This window comes from Penicillium manginii, assembly GCF_028828005.1.
Source record: "Penicillium manginii strain IBT 31320 chromosome Unknown utg000006l:1.0-4164085.0:1.0-4166146.0, whole genome shotgun sequence".
In the NCBI taxonomy this organism is placed as follows: Eukaryota; Fungi; Ascomycota; class Eurotiomycetes; order Eurotiales; family Aspergillaceae; genus Penicillium; species Penicillium manginii.
Genome location: NW_026643107.1, coordinates 174,954 through 197,333, shown reverse-complemented (window position 1 = coordinate 197,333; position 22,380 = coordinate 174,954). Strand labels below are relative to the sequence as shown.

Genomic DNA, 22,380 nt, shown 5'->3' with positions numbered 1-22,380 from the left:
CTGGACTGGTCTGGTCTGGTCTGGTCTGATCGGGTTTCATCATGATGGGACTAGTCTGGTCTGGTATGGCTCGGCGCGACTGCCCAGGTGCGGGATTCCTCGAGAATCGAATCCCAATTATCGTCTAGTTACGCACTACGCACCGTGATGATAGAGAATATCTTGACGTGAATCGTCAATGTTTATGTTTATGTGGACTTGCAATTTGTCTCTGTAGTGGTACTTAGTACGAAATCTAAGAGCCCTGGAGTGTAGCTTGTAGTTTAGGGATGTGACTGGATGTTTGTCGAGCTGTGCTGGCCACCGCACTAATGCATACTCGGACCGCTGGTAGTACATTCAATCTTCGATATCAAAACCACGCTTTAAATCATTCAAGCATCAATACCGGCAATCTAGTCTACCTAGTTACACAACCGAGCAATTATAACCTTACTATACTATATACAACCCCCTCCACCCAATCCAACTCAAAAAATGGGCATAGTAACCTTCTTCCCATAATCAACATTCCCCTCCAGACTCTCAATCCTCTCCCCACACGTCCCAAAAACCCGATCCCAAATCCTCGTCTGCTTCCCATAATTCATACTCCTCCTCCACCCATTCCGATGATGCAAATCATGATCCTCAATAACAAGATCCATCCCAAACCACCTCATAACTTCCGCCAACGGATTCGGAACAGTAGCATGAATCCTCAACCCACTATGCCCCGCAACCTCCGCAAAGAGAACATACAACTGACAAACATGCCACTCATAAAACCCCATCGGAAACCCGCCAAGCTTCATCGTACCCCACGCCAGCAGCGGAATCCCCGCAATATCAAAAAACTCCTGCACCGAGTCGGCGTATATCGTCAACAGCGGGTTCGGATGCTTGGTCAAATGGTGCGTGCGGTGGTATTTCCACAACGGCGAGACATCGTGCATCAGTCTGTGATAAATGTAGAACCAAAAGTCCACCGCGATACTGTACAGTGCTATTTCAAAGAAGACCCGCGTAGGATGTTGGAGCAGGCTGTAGAGCGGTTCTTCTGTGGTCGTATATGTGAGCCATGTCGTCAGCACGGGTCTCACAAACCCCGCCAGAAATACCGATAGAAGCGTTTTGCCGACGCCGACGTCGGGCACGCCGTCGCGGTCGTGCTTGTCGCCGTCTAGGTAGCCGTATTGATGACCCAATTCGCGCATGGAGCGCAGTTGGCGGAAGGCGAAGAAGCGCGAGGCTTGGTAGTAGAATATAAACGCTATTATGGGGTGGAAGGGGGTCGAGGTGAAGTGGAGCCAGATCTGGTGGAGGGCTAGGGGGATGCTGGCGTGGAGGAGGATCCAGCGGTGGGATTGCCAGTCTGGGAGATGGGGGAGTTTGTCGGTTTTGGCGTGGATGGGGATTGGGCGGGTGAGGTCTGAGTGGAAGACGTTGGCGTGGTTGAGGATTTTGTGCGGGATGCCCCATTGGCTTTTGTCTGTTCGCCAGGTTGATTTCATTGAGTCTTTTGGGTTGCGGTTGCTCATGGTGGTGAAAGTGGTGGGTTGTTACCCAATTTCCCTTAGAGCCCGAAGTATAGATTGTAGATGGACAATGGGAGGCGAAGGTACTAGCCCGTGGGGTAGAGCCTGAAGTAGAGGGGTCATCTTTTATAATAAATCTACTAATAATACTTTGCCTGTTGGAAGATGAAAATTGGGGATTCGGCACGTTGGCGTGGGGCGGGGAGACCTCGGTTCATGTGTGTAGGAGTGGCTCGTTTTTGAGGTTCTTGAGGCTCATGGTCGACAGGGCTGGCAGTCCTCCTATTGGTTAATCGCAGAGGTTACTGTTTATGAATTAGACTGAGATCTCAATTTGGGTGTGATCTACACCGTACATGCCGAACTCTGCGGATCGCTGGGGATGCAGGTAACCTTAAGCCTGGCGCAGTAGATCTGATATCAGTAATCAGAATAATTAGGATACTGTAAGTGGCCTATATTTTTTAGAATGGAATTTTGGAATAGTACTTGCCCAGGTGTGCTAGGTAATATGGTGGGAATTTCTCGGTTTTGTATAGGTGGTATTATGTATGCTTGGTTGGTTTATGAAGTGTGATTTTGATATCGAAGGTTCCAAGGTTGAATATCATACCGGTCTGTGATCTCAAGTTCGGCCGGATTCATCACCGTGGTCCGGTTTTCGTAAGTGTTCATCGACTTGAGGTCCCTCTACCTCTGGCCGAAAAGGCCCCGACAGTCCAGCACGGAGATCTCTAGGTTCCCCTCTATCAGACACCGAAGATGAGGATGGCTCCACATTGCTCGGTCTTCTCTGCCCTCCATTTTCCTCTTGGCTAGTAGACGTATCGTCTAGTTCGTGAGTATGTCGTGATGGCCCCGGCACTGGTAGTTCATGTGTATGGGTTCCAGGACCTGCGTATAACTCGCCATAATTGTCGTTGGGAGTGGGCAATTCTCGTATAGGTTCCGTTGCGGGGACTTCTAATATACCTCCAGAGCTAGACAATTCCGCTACCTCGGGATGCCCGCCTCTATCTGCCTGTTTCCCTTTCTCGGCTTTGCTTTTTCGCCGAGGACGGTAGAGGAACCAGAAGCCTGCCACTGAAATCAAAATCAAGACCACTGTGACGCCGACGGCGATGCCGGCAATTGCACCGGCTGATAGCCCCGAGCTGCTCGAACTTGAATAAGCGGTGGGGCCAGAGATGTTGTTCAAATTTGATGTTGTGGTCGATGTGGCTGTGGCCGAGGCTCGTTTTACTGTAGCAATGTCAAGACCGGCAATTGTTGGCAATGAAGCACTGGGGTCAAGTGTCCAATAGGAGGTGCTCGATGAAGGACAAGCTGTTCTTGAGAAGGTCATAGGAGTGGTTGTATTGATGGTACACGAGGCCCACTCCGTACTCAGTGACGAATAATCGCTCAAGATTGACGGGGTTTGCGCGGCAGCAGAATTAGTCCCGGTGGAAGTGTAATTGACCAGACCATAATCATTACCACTAAAGGATCATCAAGTTAATCTCAATACCACGCGTGGAGAGCAAAATGGAATAGTTATCTAGGAGGCCAAGCATACCTTTCATGCCATTCATAGACAACCGCGCCACTCCAGTAAGCAGACATTTTAGACCCGAAAATAACTGGCTGGTCCGAAAATTTGCGCGAATTGATATTGCATCCCGTTTCCGAAATAAACACGGGAACTCCCAGATCTCCAAATTCTGAATTTAATTTGGAATATCCGGACTCTATGAACGAAGAATCTCCACACCATGAGTAGAGATTATGCCCATAGAAGTCGATTGCTTCACTGCTATTCCCGCAGGCCAGGTAAGAAGCTACTGCCTCGCGTATCATGGCAAGATCGTTGCCAAAATACCCAATTGGAATAGTGCGATAGCCTCGTGCGGCAGTATACGCTTTCATATCGCGGGCTGCTGCTTTTAGAGATGGGGCTATGCTAGTCTCGTTGTCTATTGCAGGAAGTCAGTTAGGCCGGGAATCGAGTGCACGAGGATAACTTTTGATCATACCATTGGTAGAACTGCCATAACTGATAGACTCTAATCCGATAAGAAGACCTAGGAGGTTGCTGTATTCGGCCATGGCGTCCACAACACCGGCGGAGCGCGTGTATTGTGTCATATTCCACCCCTCATTGGACTTTAACGAGACCCAGTATCAGTTTCAGGTTCTGTATATCATGTATGGGTTTTTCAAACAAATCGCACCTGATCTATGAGGTTAGGCATGGCCGCGATCACATAAATTCCATTATCCTCGAAGCTTTGCATGCAAGCATCGTGATTCTTTGAAGGGTCGATATAATATGCGGTAATGGTGTTTGCGCCCAGCTCTTTTATCAGAGGCGCGTCGATTGCGCACTGATCGCCTTCGGTTAATGGATCAGATTGGCTTCTCTCGAATGCAGCGCCAGCATATGTAACTCCTATGATATTTGAGACGGATTAGTTTTCGGTCAAATCGCGTCTTTTGGTTCACGAGAACCTCTCACCTTTTATTTGCCATCGGTCTCCAGACTTGAGAAACCCACTACCAGAGGTTTTGATCACTGGTAGACCCATAGCTCGGATGGGTACAGAGCTATTGTGCTCTGTGTCGTCACGTCAACATATGAGGAGAGAAGTTGGAGGGGATGTGAAACCCCCCGCAAGGGAAAAGGGGCCACTCGAGAAACAGACTGCTTTACTTTCCCTCGCAGTAGCTCGCTCCACTTCAATACCACTCCGTACGAGTGTGCTCATTTTGGCCCCCAGATGGTGGTGGGTCTTGGCGCTATCTTAGGGAGGTGGAGTGCCGGTCAGTGTTTGAGAGTTGAAGTGATTTGGGCTTTGACGGGACGGACGACCCGCTGAAGAACAAAATAATCTGTCATTGGTTGATTTTTATCCATAAATTACGGTGGTTGGCCCGCACAATGCCAACTAAATAATTGTAAAGCTTGAGTGACCTTTTTCGCTAGATATCCGCATCTTCACAGCTGAACCTGGGACTCAATTCCTCATGCTAACGAGAGTTTTGATCAATTGTCAGCATAATAGAGACACTCATATCTATGAATTAGACTGAGATCTCAATCTGGAGTGATCTACTCTGTACATACTGAACTGGGCGGATCGTTGAGGATGCAGGTAACCTTAAGCCTGCAGTAGATCAGATATTAGCAATTGCCTACCCAGGTAGGTATCTAGGTACTAGGGGATCTTTAATAGTAATTCCAAGGTTATTAAGTAATTAACTAGTACTGTCTGTAGATACTTGTACGTATTCCTCTTCCTCTAGTTCTAGATCTAGTAAAGATCGACGTTGCAGCCCTAGTTCGCCTGAATTCTCAGGTGTCCATCACCACACCTCAACTTGAAGTTGAGACCCTATAGATTTTAGTGTTTATGGAGCATGAATACGGAGATAGATCAAATATAAGTCATCAAGCAGGTACTACTAGTAGTACTAAACTCGTTAAATTTGAAGCTGGCCATCCCTCCAGAGCTCCAGGTCTCCAGTGTACTATTGGCAGAGACCCCGAGGTCTCTTCCAAGGTTATATATACCTAGCCTAGAACCCGCCCTGCTATTACCACCAGGTCTAACCTCAGGCCAACCGTGACGTGTTCAAGCAATTTGAAATTGAATTACATGGCTTGAACCACCTGCTCCTTTAACTGGAATTTAGCAACCTTAGAGGCACAGGAAGTACTGCTACATAAAATGGGGAAATAAAATAATACCGTGACCTAGTATAACAGTGGTGACTGTCACTGGATATCCCCAGACTCAACCCCACCTGCGCGTCTCCGCACTCCCCGGAGAACTTTGTTCGCGCTCACACCTTACTACCTCACCTCAGCACCTCCCTCTCTCACCCCAACTTGCTACCACCTGGGCACTAGTGGTAGTGACAGCCCTAGCGACTATATCCAAGAATCCACCGCGACCTCTCCCCATTACCCCCGTCAGGTGGTCGGGCTATGGCACCCAATGGTGACGTCCGTTAACCTTGACCTCATGGAGGACGATCAACTTGAACCCTCCAAGCGGCGCCGTCGCAGCCGTCGCGCCCCTTCAGATCGCAAGTTCGAATGCACTCATGAAGGTTGCGGCAAGAGTTACTCCCGCGCCGAACATCTGTATCGGCATCAGCTCAACCGTATGTCGCAAACCTCCGTCTCTCCCCTCTTCACTGCCAGTGCTGACCACCCCAGACACACCCAAGCAGATCTTCCGCTGCGATTTTCCCAACTGCTACCGCTCTTTCGTTCGACAAGATCTCTGCGTTCGTCATCGCGAGCGTCACACCACTCGCGGCTCCCAACTGCAAAAGCGCGACTCCTTCGCCGATAGCCATGATGAGCCCTCCAAAGGCCTCATCCCGACCTCCTCCCCTCGTCGCCCTCAATGACGCCCGCAGATTACCCTTTCATGACCGAGCCACCCACCACAAATTCCAAATCCCCACCAACATCTACCTCCTACCCGCTCTCCACTGGCATCGATACGGCCGGCATCCCGGTCTCGGATTACACAGATTTCGCCGGTGTCATCAACCAGTCAGACACGATGCTCGAGTTCGAGTCCATGTCAAACTCATACCCGATCTTCGGCGGCGAGACATACAACCGCTCGCCTTTCGCCATGGCAGATGATTTCGCAGCGTGGCTATTCAGTGAACCAATGGCCCCATTAGGCTACGGCATGATGCCCTTCGTTCAAAACCAGCACCAAAACCAATTCTACATCAACGAACCCAACTACAATAATTTCTGCACCGTCATTCCACAGCACCCGATGAGCGTGACCTCCATCTTAGACTCCAACTCCTTACCCGCTATCATCTCCGAAGAAAAGCGTCAGGAACTACTCCACCTCATGGCAACCCGCTTCAACGAAGCCGCCTACTCCGCCGACACAAAGCGCAAAGACGCCCTAATGGACGGCGATCTCAACAGCGACCGCCACGTCCTCAGCCTCCGAATGATGCAAGCCTACATCGGCTCATACTGGTACCATTTCCACGCCCAAATGCCAATCCTGCACCAACCGACCTTCGCTGCAGACCGCACTCCAAACCTCCTCTTACTAGTCATCATGGCCATCGGCGCCGCATCTCTAGACAAAAACCACGGCCAAGCCACGACCGAAACGGCCGCCGAACTGGCCAGTTTCATCGCGTGGCATTTACGCTGGGAAATCTTCATGGACGCGGATTTCCGCCCGCCAGCGCGACTGTGGGTCTTCCAGGCCCTTCTTTTACTGGAAGTTTTTGAAAAGACGTTTTCTACGCGCGCCCTTCATGAACGCGCGCATATTCATCACGATACGACGCTTACGCTTATGCGGCGGGGTAGTTCGCTGATTGGGCGGGCCTCGTTTGATTCGCCGGATACGAAGGAGGAGGATGAGTCTTGGGCTCATTGGATTAAAGCGGAGGCTACGCGGCGTGTGGCTTTTGCTGCGTTCGTGCTCGACTCTACCCATGCGACTATGTTCGGGCACTCGGCTAAAATGGTTGCGCATGAGTTGAGGCTTCCGCTTCCGTGTGACGAGGCGCTCTGGGCGGCAACTAGTGCTGCGGAAGTCGCGAGGGTTCAGTCGAGCTTACAGTCTCACGGCGTCAGGCCGGTTATGTTTCTTGACGGTCTGAAGAGGACGTTGAATGGGCAGGCTGTGCGGACGAACTCGTTCGGGAGGATTATTCTTATGGCTGGGCTTTTGAGCGTGAGCTGGCATTTGAATCAGAGGGATTTGCAGGTTAGTTCGCTGGGCGTTGGGCAGACGCTTGGTGGTCGGGATAAATGGCGGACGTCCCTTCTTCGAGCCTTTGATAATTGGCGTCGGGATTTTGACGAGGCGCTTGGTCCGGCGACGTCGACTGAGTCTGAGACGAGGGATGTATTGCATGGGTTGGCGCATATGGCTTCGCATGTGGATATTGTTGATCTTCAGATCTTTGCTGGCGCGGGTCGATTGATGGGGAGATCTATTACGGCGCGCGATTATAGCACTGCGCGTGAGAAGACGGAGCGTTGGGCTACCAAGGCTTCGGCTCGTGATGCCACTTTCTACGCGTTGAAGTTCTTGCATGCTTGTTTTTCGTCGAATCCGGATCCTGCGCTGCGGTCTGGGGAATATGTTGCCCGCGATGATTATTTACTTAATCGGCCTTGGGTGATGTATTTTGCTGCGCTGGTGGTGTGGACGTATGGGTTTGCGTTGGACGGGCCGTTACGTCCACCGCCGGTGCTGGTCACTCCTGGTGATTGTCGGGCTGATATGCAGACTTTCTTGGCGAGGGTTGGTGCTGTTCGCGAACCGAATGATCTTGAGGGGATGGAAGGGAGGAATCGGTGTTTGGGATTGTTGATGGTGTTGCGGGATTCGTTTGTGAGGCCGCGGTGGGAATTGCTAGGGGAGGCGGCGGCGCTGCTGGACAGCTGCATTGTGAAATTGAGGTCTTAGGGAAGAGTGTATGGAGTATATAATTAAATCACTACCCTCAGGTACTATGTATACCCATACCTATGCCTATACCTATGACGGGGTCTCGACAGTGTGGACACTTTGTATACGCTAGTTGTTGCCCGCGCAACGGGCGATCGTCTCCCTCTCACCCACATCACTCTCATCTTCATTCACCTTCCCCCATTCCAATCGACCATCTAGTCTCATCGTCCGGAATTAACCGTTACATCCTTTCATCACATCATGGTGAGTTGTTGACGCATTGCCCCTTCGGCCGACTTCCCCGCCCCCAACCAACTTTACCAAACTTCATCCCTGGATTGGTCCCTTCGCCCTTGATCCCCTCACTCACAACACACTGTTCTGCATTCAACTCTCCTCCTCACCACACCACACATACACAAACACAATGGCTAACAGAAACGAGGCCTCCACAAACTACAAAGAGGCTTTCTCCCTCTTCGACCGCCGCGGAACCGGCCAAGTCGCCAAGGACCTGCTCGGCGACCTCCTGCGCGCCTGCGGCCAGAATCCCACCAAGGCTGAGATTGGCGATTTGGAAGAGTCTATCGGAGGTGACTGTACGTTCTGCTTTGCTCTACCAACACCGCGGCTGGCTGTAGCTGGCTGTAGCTAGCTACCCCTGACTGCCTGCCGATGCCACGCCACGCCACAACAAGACGAGAATCATTACTGACGTTTTATTTCTTCCAGTCGACTTTGACTCCTTCCTAAAGGTCCTCAACCGCCCCGGCGGCTTCCGTGACCCCGGCGAGCCTGAGGAATACTGCGAGGGTTTCAAGGTGTTTGACAAGGAGTTGACCGGCGAAATTGGCCAGGGACAGTTGAAATACAGTGAGTTCCACACGTCTGCCGCGGAATGAAGCGAATCGAATCAGTCAAACAGGAAGAAGCATTCTAACAACCTCCCCTCTTCAGTCCTGACAAACCTCGGCGAACCCCTCACCGAAGCCGAATTCGAGGAACTGGCCAAGGCCACGAATATGGGCGAGAAGGTCCAGTATGAGGATCTCGTCAAGACCATTCTGGCCAACTAGGTTACCCTAGTTAGCTAGCTTGATGCCGGTTTTCTCTGATCCTCGATACCCTGACTTTACCTTGCGCTGCCCTGCGCCGTGTCGCGTTGCGCAGCGGCTCTTCTCTTCTCTGTGCCTACGCTTTTACCCACACATTGTTCCCTTTTATTTCCCTTTCACGAGTTACGCATGGATATGGATTGTGATTGTTTTCTTTCTGGCGTCGCGGTCTTTTGATCTGCCCTTGTCTTGTCTTATCTTATCCTGTATTGATAAATGTGATGCGCGAGGCAATAAGATCGGTTTATATCTAGATCCAGCCCCGATGGTCGGGTCCGAGTCTCTGGTCTCTCTATAGGGTAATGGGTATATTGTATTCAATCCTGCTCCCACGAATCTAATCTACTCCCCCCAAACCCTCCACTCCATCTCCCCAACCCCCGCACTCTTCTCCCCCATCTCATCCGTCTCAACAACAGACCCAGGCAGAAGATACACAGCCGGCGGCCTCTCTTCCTCCGCGTCTTCCTCCTCCGCGTCCCCTTCTGCTTTGGGTTTAGCTTTGCTATCCGCGCCCCAGTGCACTTTATCAAGATAATAGCCCACAACAACACGGCACCGTCCGCAGCGGAGGAGAATGCGCTTTTCGATCCCGTCTTCGCGGCGTATTAGCGTTGCGCGGCGGTCCGGCACTGTTGTTGAGAGGAGCACGGTTGTGTGTTTTGTTGAGGAGTCTGAGGGCTCGGATTGGGTCTTTGGTTCTAGGGGTAGGATTATGGCTTTGTCTTTTGATTCGCCGGTTCGGCGGGGGAGGGACGGTAGGTTGCGGGTTGTTGCTAGTAAGAGGTGGTTGCAGAAGCGGCAGTGTTGGGTGAGGATTTTGTAGCGCGGGTTGGACTCGGTGGTTGAGGTGGACATTGTGGGTGGGATGTGATGAAAGGTATGCTTGTTTCGAGCTTGAGGGGGGTTCGGCGTCGAGCTTTTGGTGCTGTTGGAGCTTGTGGAGGTTGAGGTGAGGTTGAGCTTTGCGCTTTGCGCTTGGGTGTGGCGGTGCGCTGCGGAGGTACAGTGATCTGGATGAATTGCTCTGAGCTTGTGGATTTCGGGTTCCTTCCAAGGTTTGCGTACGATATTGCTCAGAGGGATGAAAAGGCCCTGTTGGAATGGGTGAATGGGATTGGGGTGGAGGTGAGTTTCAGTGGTGAGCAGTTCAATTGAGAGACGAGAGCGGTGACAGTATACAAATTCAAACATGCGATATAATCTCAACGTAGAACTTGAATTTGCAGAGTACACTGCCATCAATTGACAATCTAGTTACTACTAGTACTTCCAATCCTTATGAGAATTTCTATAATAGCGAGGCTTTTACTGATTTTCCATGGACATCTGCTGTATTTCATTTTCTGAGCTTTAAGTTGTCGTATAGGATTTGGCACGAATACTTTCTGTGATTTATTGTAAAATCCCGGAGATTCAACATTAAAATGATGGTACTACCTGGTAATTAGATACGATTAAGGTACTAATAGGTCCTGAAGTCCTTGAAAAATGGCTCGTGATCGATTCGAAGTCACATTGAGGACTCAAGTGAGTAGGAAGGCTGAAGAGACATTCTGTGCCTAGACACTTAGCCCCAGTGCCAATCCCTCCGCTTATTTAAAGTGCCTGAAGCTGCGATGCCTCCATGTAAAATTGCAGCAGTACCGCAGAGTATTGCTGGTCGAATTGTTGCCGCGGAGTAGGCTCATAATTGCGTCCACCCCCGCTGAGAAAGTCCAAATGTCCTGCCGGCATATTATTTCTGGAAGGACTCCTGATCGTCGGTAGGGATTATTGAGAGATAAACCGACTAACCCATTCGAGTTAACGGTCGCGAGCCTGTGTTCCTGTTGAAGAATTTTGTCATCGACCTGCCTCCTTTGTTCAAGTTTGCTCGTAGGCGTCTGAGCTGTTCGACGGGAGAGGTCTCAATTATAAGGAAAATACAAATGCAAGCAAAATTTAAATCGTGCTTCGTAGCGCTTCTGCCAAGTGTTTTTGTCTCGCTCTTCGATACTCCGTATTAAGTATCCATTTACGCTGGATACGAGGCCCATTTTTGGGTGTTGCAATGACACCTCGATCGATGCTTTGACACCAGGCTAGACCCATATATTTCAAGTTGATAGTAATGGCAACGCATTGTTCCAAGTCTAGGATATGCAGAATATTCTACGGAGCCTTGATGAGTGTATTCCAAGGTTTCTTTTGGTTTATGGTTCAGAGTCCTGGAGTATTGCGACCGCGGTTCTGTATATCGTTAACGCCCACTTTCAAGCCTTTTGATGATTTCCCAGCTAGCCTGCAGCGGAAGGATTGCCCCTGCATCGTGCTTATTTTACGAAGGCCACGCTAAGACCGCACCCAGGCGCATCCGGCTAGATAGGCGTCAGACCAACGAAGGGGTGCGTTCCGCGACTCAATTTTGAGATCATCTAACCGAATCACCGAGACCCACCATCAATGGCCTGTGTTATGTAAAATAGGCGCCTCCAGATTGAAGACGTTCATTTTGACGACGGTGATCGGAGACTAGTCTTGAAAGCCATTGACCTCTCAATAATGAGATTGATGCTTGTGTTTTTGCCGTATTCAATACGATGGTTTGCTCGGGATATCAAAGGAGTGGCCTGGCAATCGGCGGTTCATCGCGCTCGTGGTTGGAACTTTAATCAGGTCAGCAAATGTGAAAGTTCATGGCGGTATTCTCTAGACGACAATACTGGTTAGACCCTTAAGTTAAGGCAGGTCTCGGCACGAGACAATGGGCTATGTAAGCTTATCCTGATCTGCATCTTAGCGTTGTGGCGAAGAACAATGCCTTGGCTTGCCCAGCGGGGGTAGTTAATAAAATTACGAATAGTCTTTTAGGGTCTCTTATTGGAGAGGTTTTAGCATCTGTCCATATATTTTCATGCCTATAGGTCTGATCTAATGGTGCTAGAAGAATACTAGATTGCCCCACGTTATGGGGTGTATAGTTTCAAAACATGTGCACAAATCCTGAACTAAACCCAATAACCTCCTCTTCAATCAGAAGCCGCGAGTTTGGTAGCGAGCTGGCTAGTTCAAGTCAAGATTCCTATATATCAAGGGGACCTAGAAGTCTGCATGAAGTCAGCGTGAATTCGCAGGAGATAGGAGAGCCTCGACAACTTCCGTCATCATGGGTATCACGTACAACATCAGCCCCTCGGACATCCAAGGGCCAGTCATTGCAGCCACGGTCTTCGGTATTGTGGCGACTTTGACGACTGTTCTTCGTTTATATGCTATGAGCCTTAAGGGTATACGACTTGGGCTCTCCGAATACATTTTGTTGGTTGGAACGGTATTATTTGGCCCCAATGATGAAAAACAAATCCAATGTGAATATCGAATGACAATTTTGGCAGCTATTGATGTATGGCGCATTATCAACCATATGGATTAGTATGTTAAATGCCTACAAGAAATCACTCGAGCCACAGAGCAAGCTAACAAATCTGCAGTGACTGTTCACGGAGGCATGGGCCGGCACGTGGGAGAAGTTGACCCGTCTTCTATTATAATAACAATGAAGGTCAGTGGTTGCATATTGAAAGATGTTTGAGTCGTTACTGAAAAGTCTGCAGACTTTATTATCTTTAGAAGTGACATACGGCACTTGTTTGGGTCTCGTCAAGACATCAATCGCCCTCTTTTTTGTCCGCATCTTCGGCGCCAAGCGCAGCTTCAACATCAGTGTGGTCGTCGTCTTGTTCTTCGTTTGGGTCTGGGTAATCAGCATCGTCTTGGAAGCCTTCCTCCTCTGTCGACCATTTGCATACAATTGGGATAAATCAGTCGGAGGCTCATGTGGTAACCGAAATGCAGCATTTATTGTTGCAGGTGTCATGAACGTTGTCACGGACTTCATGGTCATGGCTCTCCCACTACCACACGTGTGGACTCTGAAAATGAACTGGCAAAAGAAGATGGGTCTTACCTCTGTGTTCTGTGTCGGCGCTGTGTATGTCTTACCCCTATGCACGCTCTCAATATTGCCGAGAGCATACTAACCCTATATTTCAGCATCTCCGCTATCAGTATCCTGAGACTGATATCCCTCGCGAAACTTGACTTTGACGACCCAACACACTCGCTACTCTATGTTGTCTTGTGGTCGATCCTCGAGCCCCAACTAGCAATCATATGCGCGAACATGCCCTTCCTCAAGACGATTGTGGCGGCGTGGGCCCCAGGACTTGGGTCATCCATTGATCGCAAGTACGGCGCTTCATCAAACAAGACGTTTGAGAACCTTGGAACAAATGGAGAGAGCAGCCACCGCATGGATAATCTTGAAGCGACGCATACGTACAAAGTTGGGCATGATGGTGATTCCTCTACAGGACCTACTTTGTACGCGGACTCGGTCAGCTCCGATGAGCAGCGTTTGGCTAGTAATCCCAGCCCTTATGGGATTAGTGTTACTAAGAATTTTGATGTGCGTTACGACTAGGTGAGAGAGGATGGAAATGAAAAGTGGGGATGCGGTTGGTCAGTATTGATGTCTTCACTGAGGTTGCTAAGTTTGTCTTGCCCTGCTTTGTACTAGTATAATCTTTAATTCAATACCCCATGATAATTCTTGATTTAAATGAACAGGTAGCTAATTTTGAAGAACACAATTAACAATTTGAATTATCGGCATTGGTACTAGTGGTAAATTGAGATAACGGCGAGCTAACTTGAAAAACTTGATGATACTTAGAACATGCACGATGTTTAATCCGAACTACCTAATAGTAGGTAATCAATTGTTTTTCTTTCGAGGTTGGTAAAGTTTGAAGTCGAAAATGCAAGAGTGAATGAGAAGGGAGGCACCATATAAACAGCGGGAATTCCAGGTAAAAATTTGTTATCTCGGAACGGCGCATGGGAGTTCCGAGTAGGGCGTACCTAAGGCTCTTTGGGCGAGGCGTGTGCCCCACTCGCCGATAAGCTCCCCCGCAAGAGCCCCCCCAACTTGGAGACCCTCATCCCCGGAACACGCCGTCAGTTCGCTTCCCCGCACAGACGCCACACGTTGCATCGCTTCGGCCATGAGATGTAAGATTTTTCCTAGCTTGCTCATCATTCTGCTAGGCTAGCCACTGATGTCTTCACAAACCACTAATGGGAGCTTCTTGCCAGCCGGTAGGACCGGCCATGCTTGTGTGCAATGCCGACAGAGGTGCGTGTCCTGAATACAGGAACAACTTGTTCATTCACTCATATGTCCAAAAGGAAGCAAAAATGTGGAGGCTTCACCTATGGAATTAAGTGTCGACCATGCACTACTCGCAAAGTTAAATGCAGCTTCGATGAAGAGGTCAAGGATCCACGACACTACCCATATCTCCGTCTACGATCGTCTAAATCACCCCCTATTCGACGAGAGAGGACCTTTGCAGAGAATGAGCCCGAAGACGTTGGGTTGATGGGCCAGATATCGTCACCCTTAAGCCCCTTACAGGGTGAACCGATATCCATATCATTACCGGCGGGCCTTGCCAGAGAGCCGACTTCCTCAAACGATGACGGGCTGCCGCAGCAAGTGGAAATGCTGAAATCACGGTAAGCGGTCCATGGAGAGAGCTTGAATCCTGTGCTAACCGCTATTATAGGCTTGCAGATCTAGAGAAACGTTTTACTAACACTCAACACGACCGTTCTGACAGCATAAACACCCCGCGGTCTCTGGCTGCCGCCTCCCTTCAAAGACCTTCTGAGCTTTCTGAGTCACATGGGAATTATCGGTCGTCTCCTACAAATTATATCAACGTGGGATCCTTCTCCAATTCTGATAGCCACAGCTTGTGTAGCCCACAAGCTCCTGCTATCACCGATGGACCCTTGAAAACACTCAATAACTTCCAAGAGGATGAAACGGTCGAGGTCGAGTCGCATGACCCTATTACGAGATCGATTATAACGGAAGGGGAGGCATATGTAATTTTGAGACTGCAAGTATACCAAATATGCTGATTGCAAAGGAAGAGGCTTACCCTGACAGCTATTTTTCGAGCTGTCATCCGAATGCGCCATTCCTCGATATTGGCTTCGATTCGGATGTTGAAAGACTTCGTTCCGACAGTACGCTGCTCTTCCTTGCTATACTATCTATCGGCGCACGTTTCTGGAGTGCCTCGTCCAAGTATTGAATCTTACGCAACGGATATAAGCTTTGGCTAATACAATTCAGGACCATGTGCTGGCTACACCCTCGATATGCCGACACCGTTCGTCTTCTTGATGCGGAGCTGATGCGAGTCACATTGCGACCCAGACCGGACGACCAGAAGTTAGAAACCGTTCAAGCACTTCTTCTCTGCGCACACTGGATGCCATTTGATGTCTATGATACGGGAAGACGATACAGATCTAGATTTTCCGAAATGGGTGCATGGCAATGTCTGGGGTTAGCAATTAGATGGGCCACATCCTTGGCACTGGAAAGAAGCTGCTATTTGAGCTTCCAGCAACCACAGACAGCGACTCGACTCGACGTCCGGCGCTTTCGAACAATGCTGTATCTTGTTGAAAGTGATCATTAGTGAGCAGTCTGCCAGATGAATTTTTCAATTTGGCTAATTTTTCAACAGCCTCGCACTATCTGCCCGACGGCCATCTTACCTTAATCCTACTCCACTGAAAGAAGTACTGGAGAATTTCCTACATGCCGATTTTGTTCAGGCTACAGACATTCGGCTGGCATCTCTTTTCAAAGTGGCCTGTGGTGCCCACTCCACCGGGTGCCGACCATCAACTATCGAGAGCGTGGAGGCGTTTGACAAAGACGTGCAATTGATTGAGCAACAATTCCTGTTGAATCTAGGAAACAGGTCAATAGATACCCTGAGCCAACATTTTCCATTCACCTCACTACGATGGTATCGGCTCTCATACGTTTGCGCATTCCTCGACGCTACCGATATAACTCAACGAACAGGGGAAGCCTTGACTTGGGCAATTGAGTGGGCTAGCCAGATTCTTTTCCACCTATCAAGACCGCGCTATACGAGGGTCGATAACGAACTGCCGGATAATATTCAATTGGAGCCTGATCCAAGTGTCGTTGACGTGATGTCTTTTGCGATTGATCATTACTTCGTTGTTATTGCCTATGCCTCATTTGTGCTGGTGAATAGCTGGCTGAGTAACTTGATGGACTGTAAGTAGTTCCCATGATGTGAGTGGAGATGGGCGAGTGACTGATACATCTACGCAGTCAATCTCCGACCACATGTTACCAGATCAGATGGGGCCTTAAGTGAAACGGCCTCAACGTCTCTGCTCTACCGTCTTGTTGACGTCGCAGCTCGTACCCTCGAAGCAGCCAGTCCCCCCGAAGGCCATCTTGCCCGCCGATATGTCCCCCTGCTACACGGAATGGCGGGAATAATCTCTTCTAGCGAAACACAGATACATAATCCCAATTGCGAGAGTGTGAGCATGGGTACCGGCAGTCTGGATCTATCGGAGCCACTGCAAAGTAATTTGGGGGGAGACTTATGGGAAATGTGGCAACAAGCGGGGCTAGAACCTATTATCTGGCCGGGGCCCCTGGATGGGGTTTACGACGCACGAGCATGACAATGTAATAATAGTTTGAACCTTATGTACAGCATATCAGCGGTGCCAGCCGCCAGATTCTTCCATAATTGGGCATAGATATCAGTGCGGGGACTATGGAATGCGGGGAGAGCGGTCATATCCCATTCCGATATCGCCGGGTCGCATCGGGGAAGCCGACGGGCTATCACTAGAGTTCATGGGGTGTTTTGGCCCATTTCCTAGAGACACAGAAGGTGAAGAGTATGATTCAGCGAGACAAAGATAACAAGCTTGGCCAAATTCTCATATTACGTCATAATCAAAATGAGAGAAGGTTAATGGATTTCAGGCCTATCTATACACAACTGGCATCTATATGGAGGACAACAACCCACCACTATAAGAAATTTGGTACACGTGGACACATTTGCTGGCAAGCCCCTACTTTCTACCAGCTTCAACCAACTCGCCAAGCTTGAGCTGCGTGAGCAATGAGAGCTCATCATAAACGTTCCACTCATCCACAATCTTTCCGTTGCGATAATGGTAATGTGTCATGCCCATGACTTGCAAACGCTGTCCAGCAGGCTTTCCGAGCTCACTCAGAATGCCGAATCCCAAATGATGACCCTCCATTATCCACCGGACGGCAACCTTTACTCCGCCCTCTTCGCACGGGGTGGATAAGATATGCTGGGGCATATAGGCAGCATCGGGAATAGAGCCAACAAGACCGAGATGCTGGTGCAAGACGGCCGCAGGACCGTATAGCTCACTCATCTTGGGACCGTGATACTGTGCGTTCGGAGCATAAACCTTCTCAATACGCCCGAACATGCGGCAATTGAAGACATCATGCAACCACTCCAAAGTCTCCTTTTCAATCTCGTTGTTGGCGATCGAGGTGTCGCATTTCGTCTCCGGAGGCTGTTGTCCAAGGATACGACGGTTCTCGCCAATATCGATGTTCTCGAGACCCTTGTCGAAAAGGGCCTTGGCAGCTTCGTATGCGAAGGTGTGCGGGTCTAGTCCGAGCTGCTTGATGATTGCCATATTATCGGCAACAACCCACTCGCGGTAGATTTTGTTGCGGTAAATCATGCAATCGGCAATAGTGCGCGAGACAAAAGTCTTGCCTGTTGCGGGGCCGAAGTGCCCATATTGAGTGTGTCGACCGGCTCCGGTGACCAGGTGAGAGGTGTAGAATCCTTCCTTGTCGTCGCCGTTCCAGAGGACCTGTGTTGCCATGCCGCGGCGCTCAGGTAGAGAGACAAGTCGTTGAATGGTATCGCGGACGACGGATTCGCGATCATAGACTGTGCCCATCGTTCCGTATAGCACGCAATTATGAGTGTAGTGAGTGTAGATGAGACCAATATCCCGCTCATCCCAGATGCGATGCGTGCAACGAACGATGTAGTCAACGATGTCGGTGTAAATGTCGTCGAAGCCCTCCATGGAATGGGCGCGTTGTCGCTTAGTCGGTGCAAGGTCGGGGTAGTCATGACGTTCTACCTGGAGAGCTGAGAAATCTTGCTTGGATTGTTTGGATTGGGAGTCTTGATGGAAGCCATTGTTGAGGGGTGACTCGCCCTCTGCGATGGTGGATGGAGCCATGGTGATAATGAAAAGCCGTTTGATTGTGGGAGATTGTATGTTGGAAGGAAGATTTGGTGCCTCTTTATGACCACACAGTAACAATGAGTAATTCAAAGAGTGTGGGGTAATTATCGATCTTGTGATAATGCAAGACGTGTTTATTGAATGCAACTCTGGTCCATCGGGTTCGCCGTCGGTGATATCGGTGACGCCCCGGAAAACCCGAAGGCTTGAGCGCGTCACCCTAATCTGCGATCAAGAAAACCTACCCATATGTCAGCCTGGAGAAAGAAAACCCGATAATAACCCGTGAAATCCTTTTGGCAAACAGCCTGACCCGAGAAATCAAATCATGTCTTTAAAGCCGACATGATAATGACTACCAATCACTGGCAGCTTTATGGGGTTCCTTATTACTCGGACATCAATACAAAATAAATCAAACCAAACCAGAATAGTAACTTGAAGACAAAGAAGATCGAAAGTGTGACATATCACCAGGTGCACTATTTATCAATAAGGCATCCTCGGAAACCTCATGATTCAGTACGATCTCGTAACTTGATTATTCACCGCTGCATAATTTTGTCCGTACTTGAATTGTATGAATGAAGCCTTCCAAGGCTCCCGATTTAAATCATGCCTCGATCGGACGTTTCTGCAGTATCCTATACATGAGAAGAATCCCTGGCGTTGCGAGAAACATTCTTTGAGCCATCTGAAAACGAGGCATTATCATCCGAGGATGTCTCCGCACCCTTAAATTGAATTCCAACTTCCTCTATGGGCACAACAGAACGGCCAGCTGCATCATGCGTAGCATCCCATTCGGCAACTTGATCGATCGGAACCTTTCTGAGCTGATTGCTTTGAGCTCCGTCATCGAAATGGATGAGCTCCTGTCGCAATTGATAGCCCTGCCATTTTGGAAGTAGGAAGGCCCACAACCAGTAATAAGCGCCACACGCAAGGAGACTATACCGTTTTGTTAGTTTCAAGGATCTCAAAGGGTCGCGTCAATTTCAGGTCACTTGACTTACATTGCTATTCCGACCACTGCGTATGTTGCATACCAAAAGCTGACGTCTCCGGCATATTGACCTCCCGACGGCGGATACCAAGGCATCACCAGAAGGTATAGCTGAACGAGAATATTGAAAAATATAACAATATTCCAGGCTTTGAACTCGGGTTCAGGGAGATTTGCCTTCTTTCGGCGCCAGCGAATAACGTAGATACCAAGAGCCATGGCCAAATTAAAGGCAGCATTGGGGATGATATTCAAATCATTAACTGGTATGAAATTAGTTCTGTCACGAAGTATGATCGGCTTCGATGGCTCGGAGGTTCAACGGTTCAAACATACCAAATGTAAAAGCGTCTCCAGAAGGGATGGCTAGGATCAGCAGACAAGTCAACCCCCAAATAACAGCGTAAGGGCCCAGGGGAGTGCCGAAAGGCTTGGTTGAAACCCAAAAAGAGGTCCAGGGTAGAACTCCCTGCCGGCCACATTCTCTGAGTCGTCGGGAAATGCCGATTATCACGGCTATCATATTCCCGAACGAGGCCAGGGCAATGAGGAAATTGAGACCACGAACTGCTCCACTATCGCCGAAAACTTTCGAGAAAAACAAGCTGGCAGTGGTCAAATCGGAGTTTTCTAGCTCGAGCTTTGGAACTAAATCGTAAATCCTCAATTAGTGACACGCCTAGAAAAAAAACAATAAGCTTGCCACTTACCAGCAGCAAAAAAAGCGACATTTGCGAACATGTAAAGAACATAAACAATTGTTAAAGCAGCCGTTGCGTATATCTTGAGGGACCTGACGGGGTTCTTTCCATCCATCATGTTAGCTTCTGCCAAACAGCCTCGAAAACTCCAAGCCATCATACCTTGACTTCATTGGCAACATTGAATGCATTATTGTAACCACCATAGGAAAAGATGACGCGATACAAGGCCGTTGTAAATCCATATGCTGTAGCCGTAGAGCTTCCAGAAAACGCATTCTGAAAATTCGCCGTTGGGTTCTCGACCCTGGTCTTTCCTCCCAAGACAACAAAGCCGGTGACGATAATAAAGAGAATGGTGCAAACTTTGACAATCCCGACCGCATTCGAGAACCAGTAGGCATATTTTGTATTGAAAACCAGTGCTAAGCGATGTCAGTTTCAGTCCGATGAATCAAATGGACTAGGGAAACATACTTAAGGTGGCAAGGCTGTAGCAGGCCAGTGCTGTGCCTTTGACCTGCCAGTTAGTGCCGGTGTGCCCGGAAATAGCGATTAGATATTTAGCCATAACTGTTAAAAACTATAAGTTAGTGGAATGTCTTAGATCCCGTCTACTGACAGATCAACTTACCTGTAGCATTGGCACTTCCAAACGAAAGAATGACACTCTGTACCGCGAAGGTGGTTGGGAAAAGCCATTTTGGACTTGGGTACGCTTGCTCCAGGAAAACGACTTCTGAGCCCGATCGACTAGGAAAGTACGCTGTAAATTCGAGATACACGGCCCCCAAGGTCAGACATAGCTATGGCACAAAAAGGAAATTTGTTAGTCGACAAGTTTGTCAATTGTTGTATGAGACATACCAAGTAACCTAAAGTCCACCAAATCAAACTGACGCCGACTGATCCTGTTCCGGATAGGATCGACGATGCTGGGCCATGTTAGTCAAATTGTATGCGGATTGAATGTTTGTGTCACACGAACGTGTTGAATAGATACCAGCGCCAATCATCATTGTGATATTGAGTAATGTGATTGTCACTGGGCCGACAGAGTATCCCAGTGGTGACTGGCTTTCGACTGGAGCGCCAGAAGCATCTTGATATGTGGGCGGCGCATTATTGCCTCCTACTTCGCTGATAAACTGGCCTGCGGCAGTTGAGACACGTTCACTTTGCCCTTCAGTCACGCTGCCATCTCCCGATGGACGCTTACTAAAGGGTTGTCGCCAGGCCATCGCAGTTGATGATCATGAGATCGTGGAGACGAGTGTAGTCCAATCGTGCAGTACGACAAACGTTAGGCAGGAGAGGAGGAAGCAAACGAATTGGAAGCTGGAATTGTCCGAGTCCGAATTAGTCTTGAAGAAAGTTGAAAACTGGTCGCAGTGCGACTTAAAATACACCTAGGTATTCAAGTTATTTCACACCACCAGCGAGTCTATATTGCCGACCTCGGGACTTGACCGTGTATCTATTTATGTAGCCCCCTAGGTCTTCCGACGGTAGTTCAGAGGTGGTTCTCTCATTTAATTTGATTTTTGAGCATTTTTGGCTATTCCTCATTTTAAGTAGTACATACGCCTTACCTGAATCCAAAACGGAGGTTTTCTGACGAACAAGCATTCCATCATTGGAGAGGCCGATGATACAACCACGACAGTGGACTTAGTGGGCCCGATTGGCCCCAGCCATTCTCAAAAGTCATGCATGTAGTAACTACGGACTAACTAAATAGGATATATCATTTGTCATCTTGAATTAAATCTGAGATTAGCTCTCAAAGAGCGTCCTTTGTGAAGTTGTTGTGCTACAAATGTGGACTTAATGGCGCAATTCTGGATTGTGCATTAGAAGTCAGGAAGGGATAGCAAAATGATTTTTGAAATGCGTCCACGCCAACAGGACTTTCTAGCCGACCCATATCTCAAAATTGAATTGCTATGTGTGATGGATATCACAAGACTGGTCCCTATGAGGAACAGATGTGCGTAAGATCGAGAGAGCGGAAAAAGAAAATTCACTGCGCAGACAGTTGTAGCAAAAGTACATGCGCCAAGTGGGCTGAGTGCCAGAAATGTCATTTGTAGCAATAATGGTGTCTTAATCAAGTTGGGGATGCTTTGTATTTCAGGTAAGGCTAGTTATAGAATTAGTTAGCTTCATGAGATTATGATTCTATCCGAAATAGTCCGACCGGGGTGAGAAAAGGTCTCGTATGATTTGGCCCAGGAGTATCCATCAATGAAGGGATAACCGCTACTGTGATATGCGACCGGTCGGATCTTCTAAATCATTGAACTAATCCACCTATATGGCCATTCGTTTCATCTTTGACAAGGTGATTATTTGAAAATGTGGTATTGAATAAATACTAGTTGTCACCAGGCTATCTCGAAAATTGTAATATCACATCCATGGATCTGCTGC

At 48.8% G+C, this 22,380-nt stretch overlaps 8 protein-coding genes across 8 annotated transcripts; 3 read left to right on the top strand and 5 right to left on the bottom strand.

The window, feature by feature from the left end:
• Nucleotides 1-470: 470 nt before the first annotated feature.
• N7533_008485 (sterol desaturase family protein) lies at nucleotides 471-1,520 on the bottom strand (the record flags this gene model as incomplete). The annotated part of the gene is made up of 1 exon (XM_057105135.1): nucleotides 471-1,520. The coding sequence occupies one exon, from the start codon at nucleotides 1,518-1,520 to the stop codon at nucleotides 471-473; it is 1,050 nt and encodes a 349-aa protein (XP_056956584.1).
• A 622-nt stretch (nucleotides 1,521-2,142) lies between these two features.
• On the bottom strand, nucleotides 2,143-4,084 carry N7533_008484 (uncharacterized protein; the record flags this gene model as incomplete). The annotated part of the gene is made up of 5 exons (XM_057105134.1): nucleotides 2,143-2,998; nucleotides 3,076-3,472; nucleotides 3,533-3,662; nucleotides 3,731-3,948; nucleotides 4,015-4,084. 5 exons carry the CDS (start codon nucleotides 4,082-4,084, stop codon nucleotides 2,143-2,145), a joined length of 1,671 nt encoding a protein of 556 aa, XP_056956583.1.
• A 1,413-nt stretch (nucleotides 4,085-5,497) lies between these two features.
• Nucleotides 5,498-9,036, top strand: N7533_008483 (putative C2H2 finger domain protein; the record flags this gene model as incomplete). The annotated part of the gene is made up of 5 exons (XM_057105133.1): nucleotides 5,498-5,666; nucleotides 5,928-7,865; nucleotides 8,230-8,559; nucleotides 8,693-8,833; nucleotides 8,918-9,036. The coding sequence occupies 5 exons, from the start codon at nucleotides 5,498-5,500 to the stop codon at nucleotides 9,034-9,036; spliced, it is 2,697 nt and encodes an 898-aa protein (XP_056956582.1).
• Nucleotides 9,037-9,417: 381 nt separating this feature from the next.
• On the bottom strand, nucleotides 9,418-9,933 carry N7533_008482 (uncharacterized protein; the record flags this gene model as incomplete). Its single annotated transcript, XM_057105132.1, has 1 exon — nucleotides 9,418-9,933. The coding sequence occupies one exon, from the start codon at nucleotides 9,931-9,933 to the stop codon at nucleotides 9,418-9,420; it is 516 nt and encodes a 171-aa protein (XP_056956581.1).
• Nucleotides 9,934-12,223: 2,290 nt separating this feature from the next.
• N7533_008481 (uncharacterized protein) lies at nucleotides 12,224-13,540 on the top strand (the record flags this gene model as incomplete). Its single annotated transcript, XM_057105131.1, has 5 exons — nucleotides 12,224-12,388; nucleotides 12,453-12,489; nucleotides 12,549-12,619; nucleotides 12,672-13,048; nucleotides 13,111-13,540. The coding sequence occupies 5 exons, from the start codon at nucleotides 12,224-12,226 to the stop codon at nucleotides 13,538-13,540; spliced, it is 1,080 nt and encodes a 359-aa protein (XP_056956580.1).
• Nucleotides 13,541-14,196: 656 nt separating this feature from the next.
• On the top strand, nucleotides 14,197-16,656 carry N7533_008480 (uncharacterized protein; the record flags this gene model as incomplete). Its single annotated transcript, XM_057105130.1, has 7 exons — nucleotides 14,197-14,254; nucleotides 14,370-14,637; nucleotides 14,688-15,012; nucleotides 15,057-15,217; nucleotides 15,266-15,481; nucleotides 15,666-16,234; nucleotides 16,292-16,656. 7 exons carry the CDS (start codon nucleotides 14,197-14,199, stop codon nucleotides 16,654-16,656), a joined length of 1,962 nt encoding a protein of 653 aa, XP_056956579.1.
• A 402-nt stretch (nucleotides 16,657-17,058) lies between these two features.
• N7533_008479 (nuclear transport factor 2 family protein) lies at nucleotides 17,059-18,234 on the bottom strand (the record flags this gene model as incomplete). The annotated part of the gene is made up of 1 exon (XM_057105129.1): nucleotides 17,059-18,234. The coding sequence occupies one exon, from the start codon at nucleotides 18,232-18,234 to the stop codon at nucleotides 17,059-17,061; it is 1,176 nt and encodes a 391-aa protein (XP_056956578.1).
• A 650-nt stretch (nucleotides 18,235-18,884) lies between these two features.
• Nucleotides 18,885-21,188, bottom strand: N7533_008478 (High-affinity methionine permease; the record flags this gene model as incomplete). Its single annotated transcript, XM_057105128.1, has 9 exons — nucleotides 18,885-19,191; nucleotides 19,257-19,509; nucleotides 19,583-19,894; nucleotides 19,957-20,050; nucleotides 20,110-20,372; nucleotides 20,425-20,520; nucleotides 20,582-20,753; nucleotides 20,815-20,882; nucleotides 20,936-21,188. The coding sequence occupies 9 exons, from the start codon at nucleotides 21,186-21,188 to the stop codon at nucleotides 18,885-18,887; spliced, it is 1,818 nt and encodes a 605-aa protein (XP_056956577.1).
• Nucleotides 21,189-22,380: the final 1,192 nt, after the last annotated feature.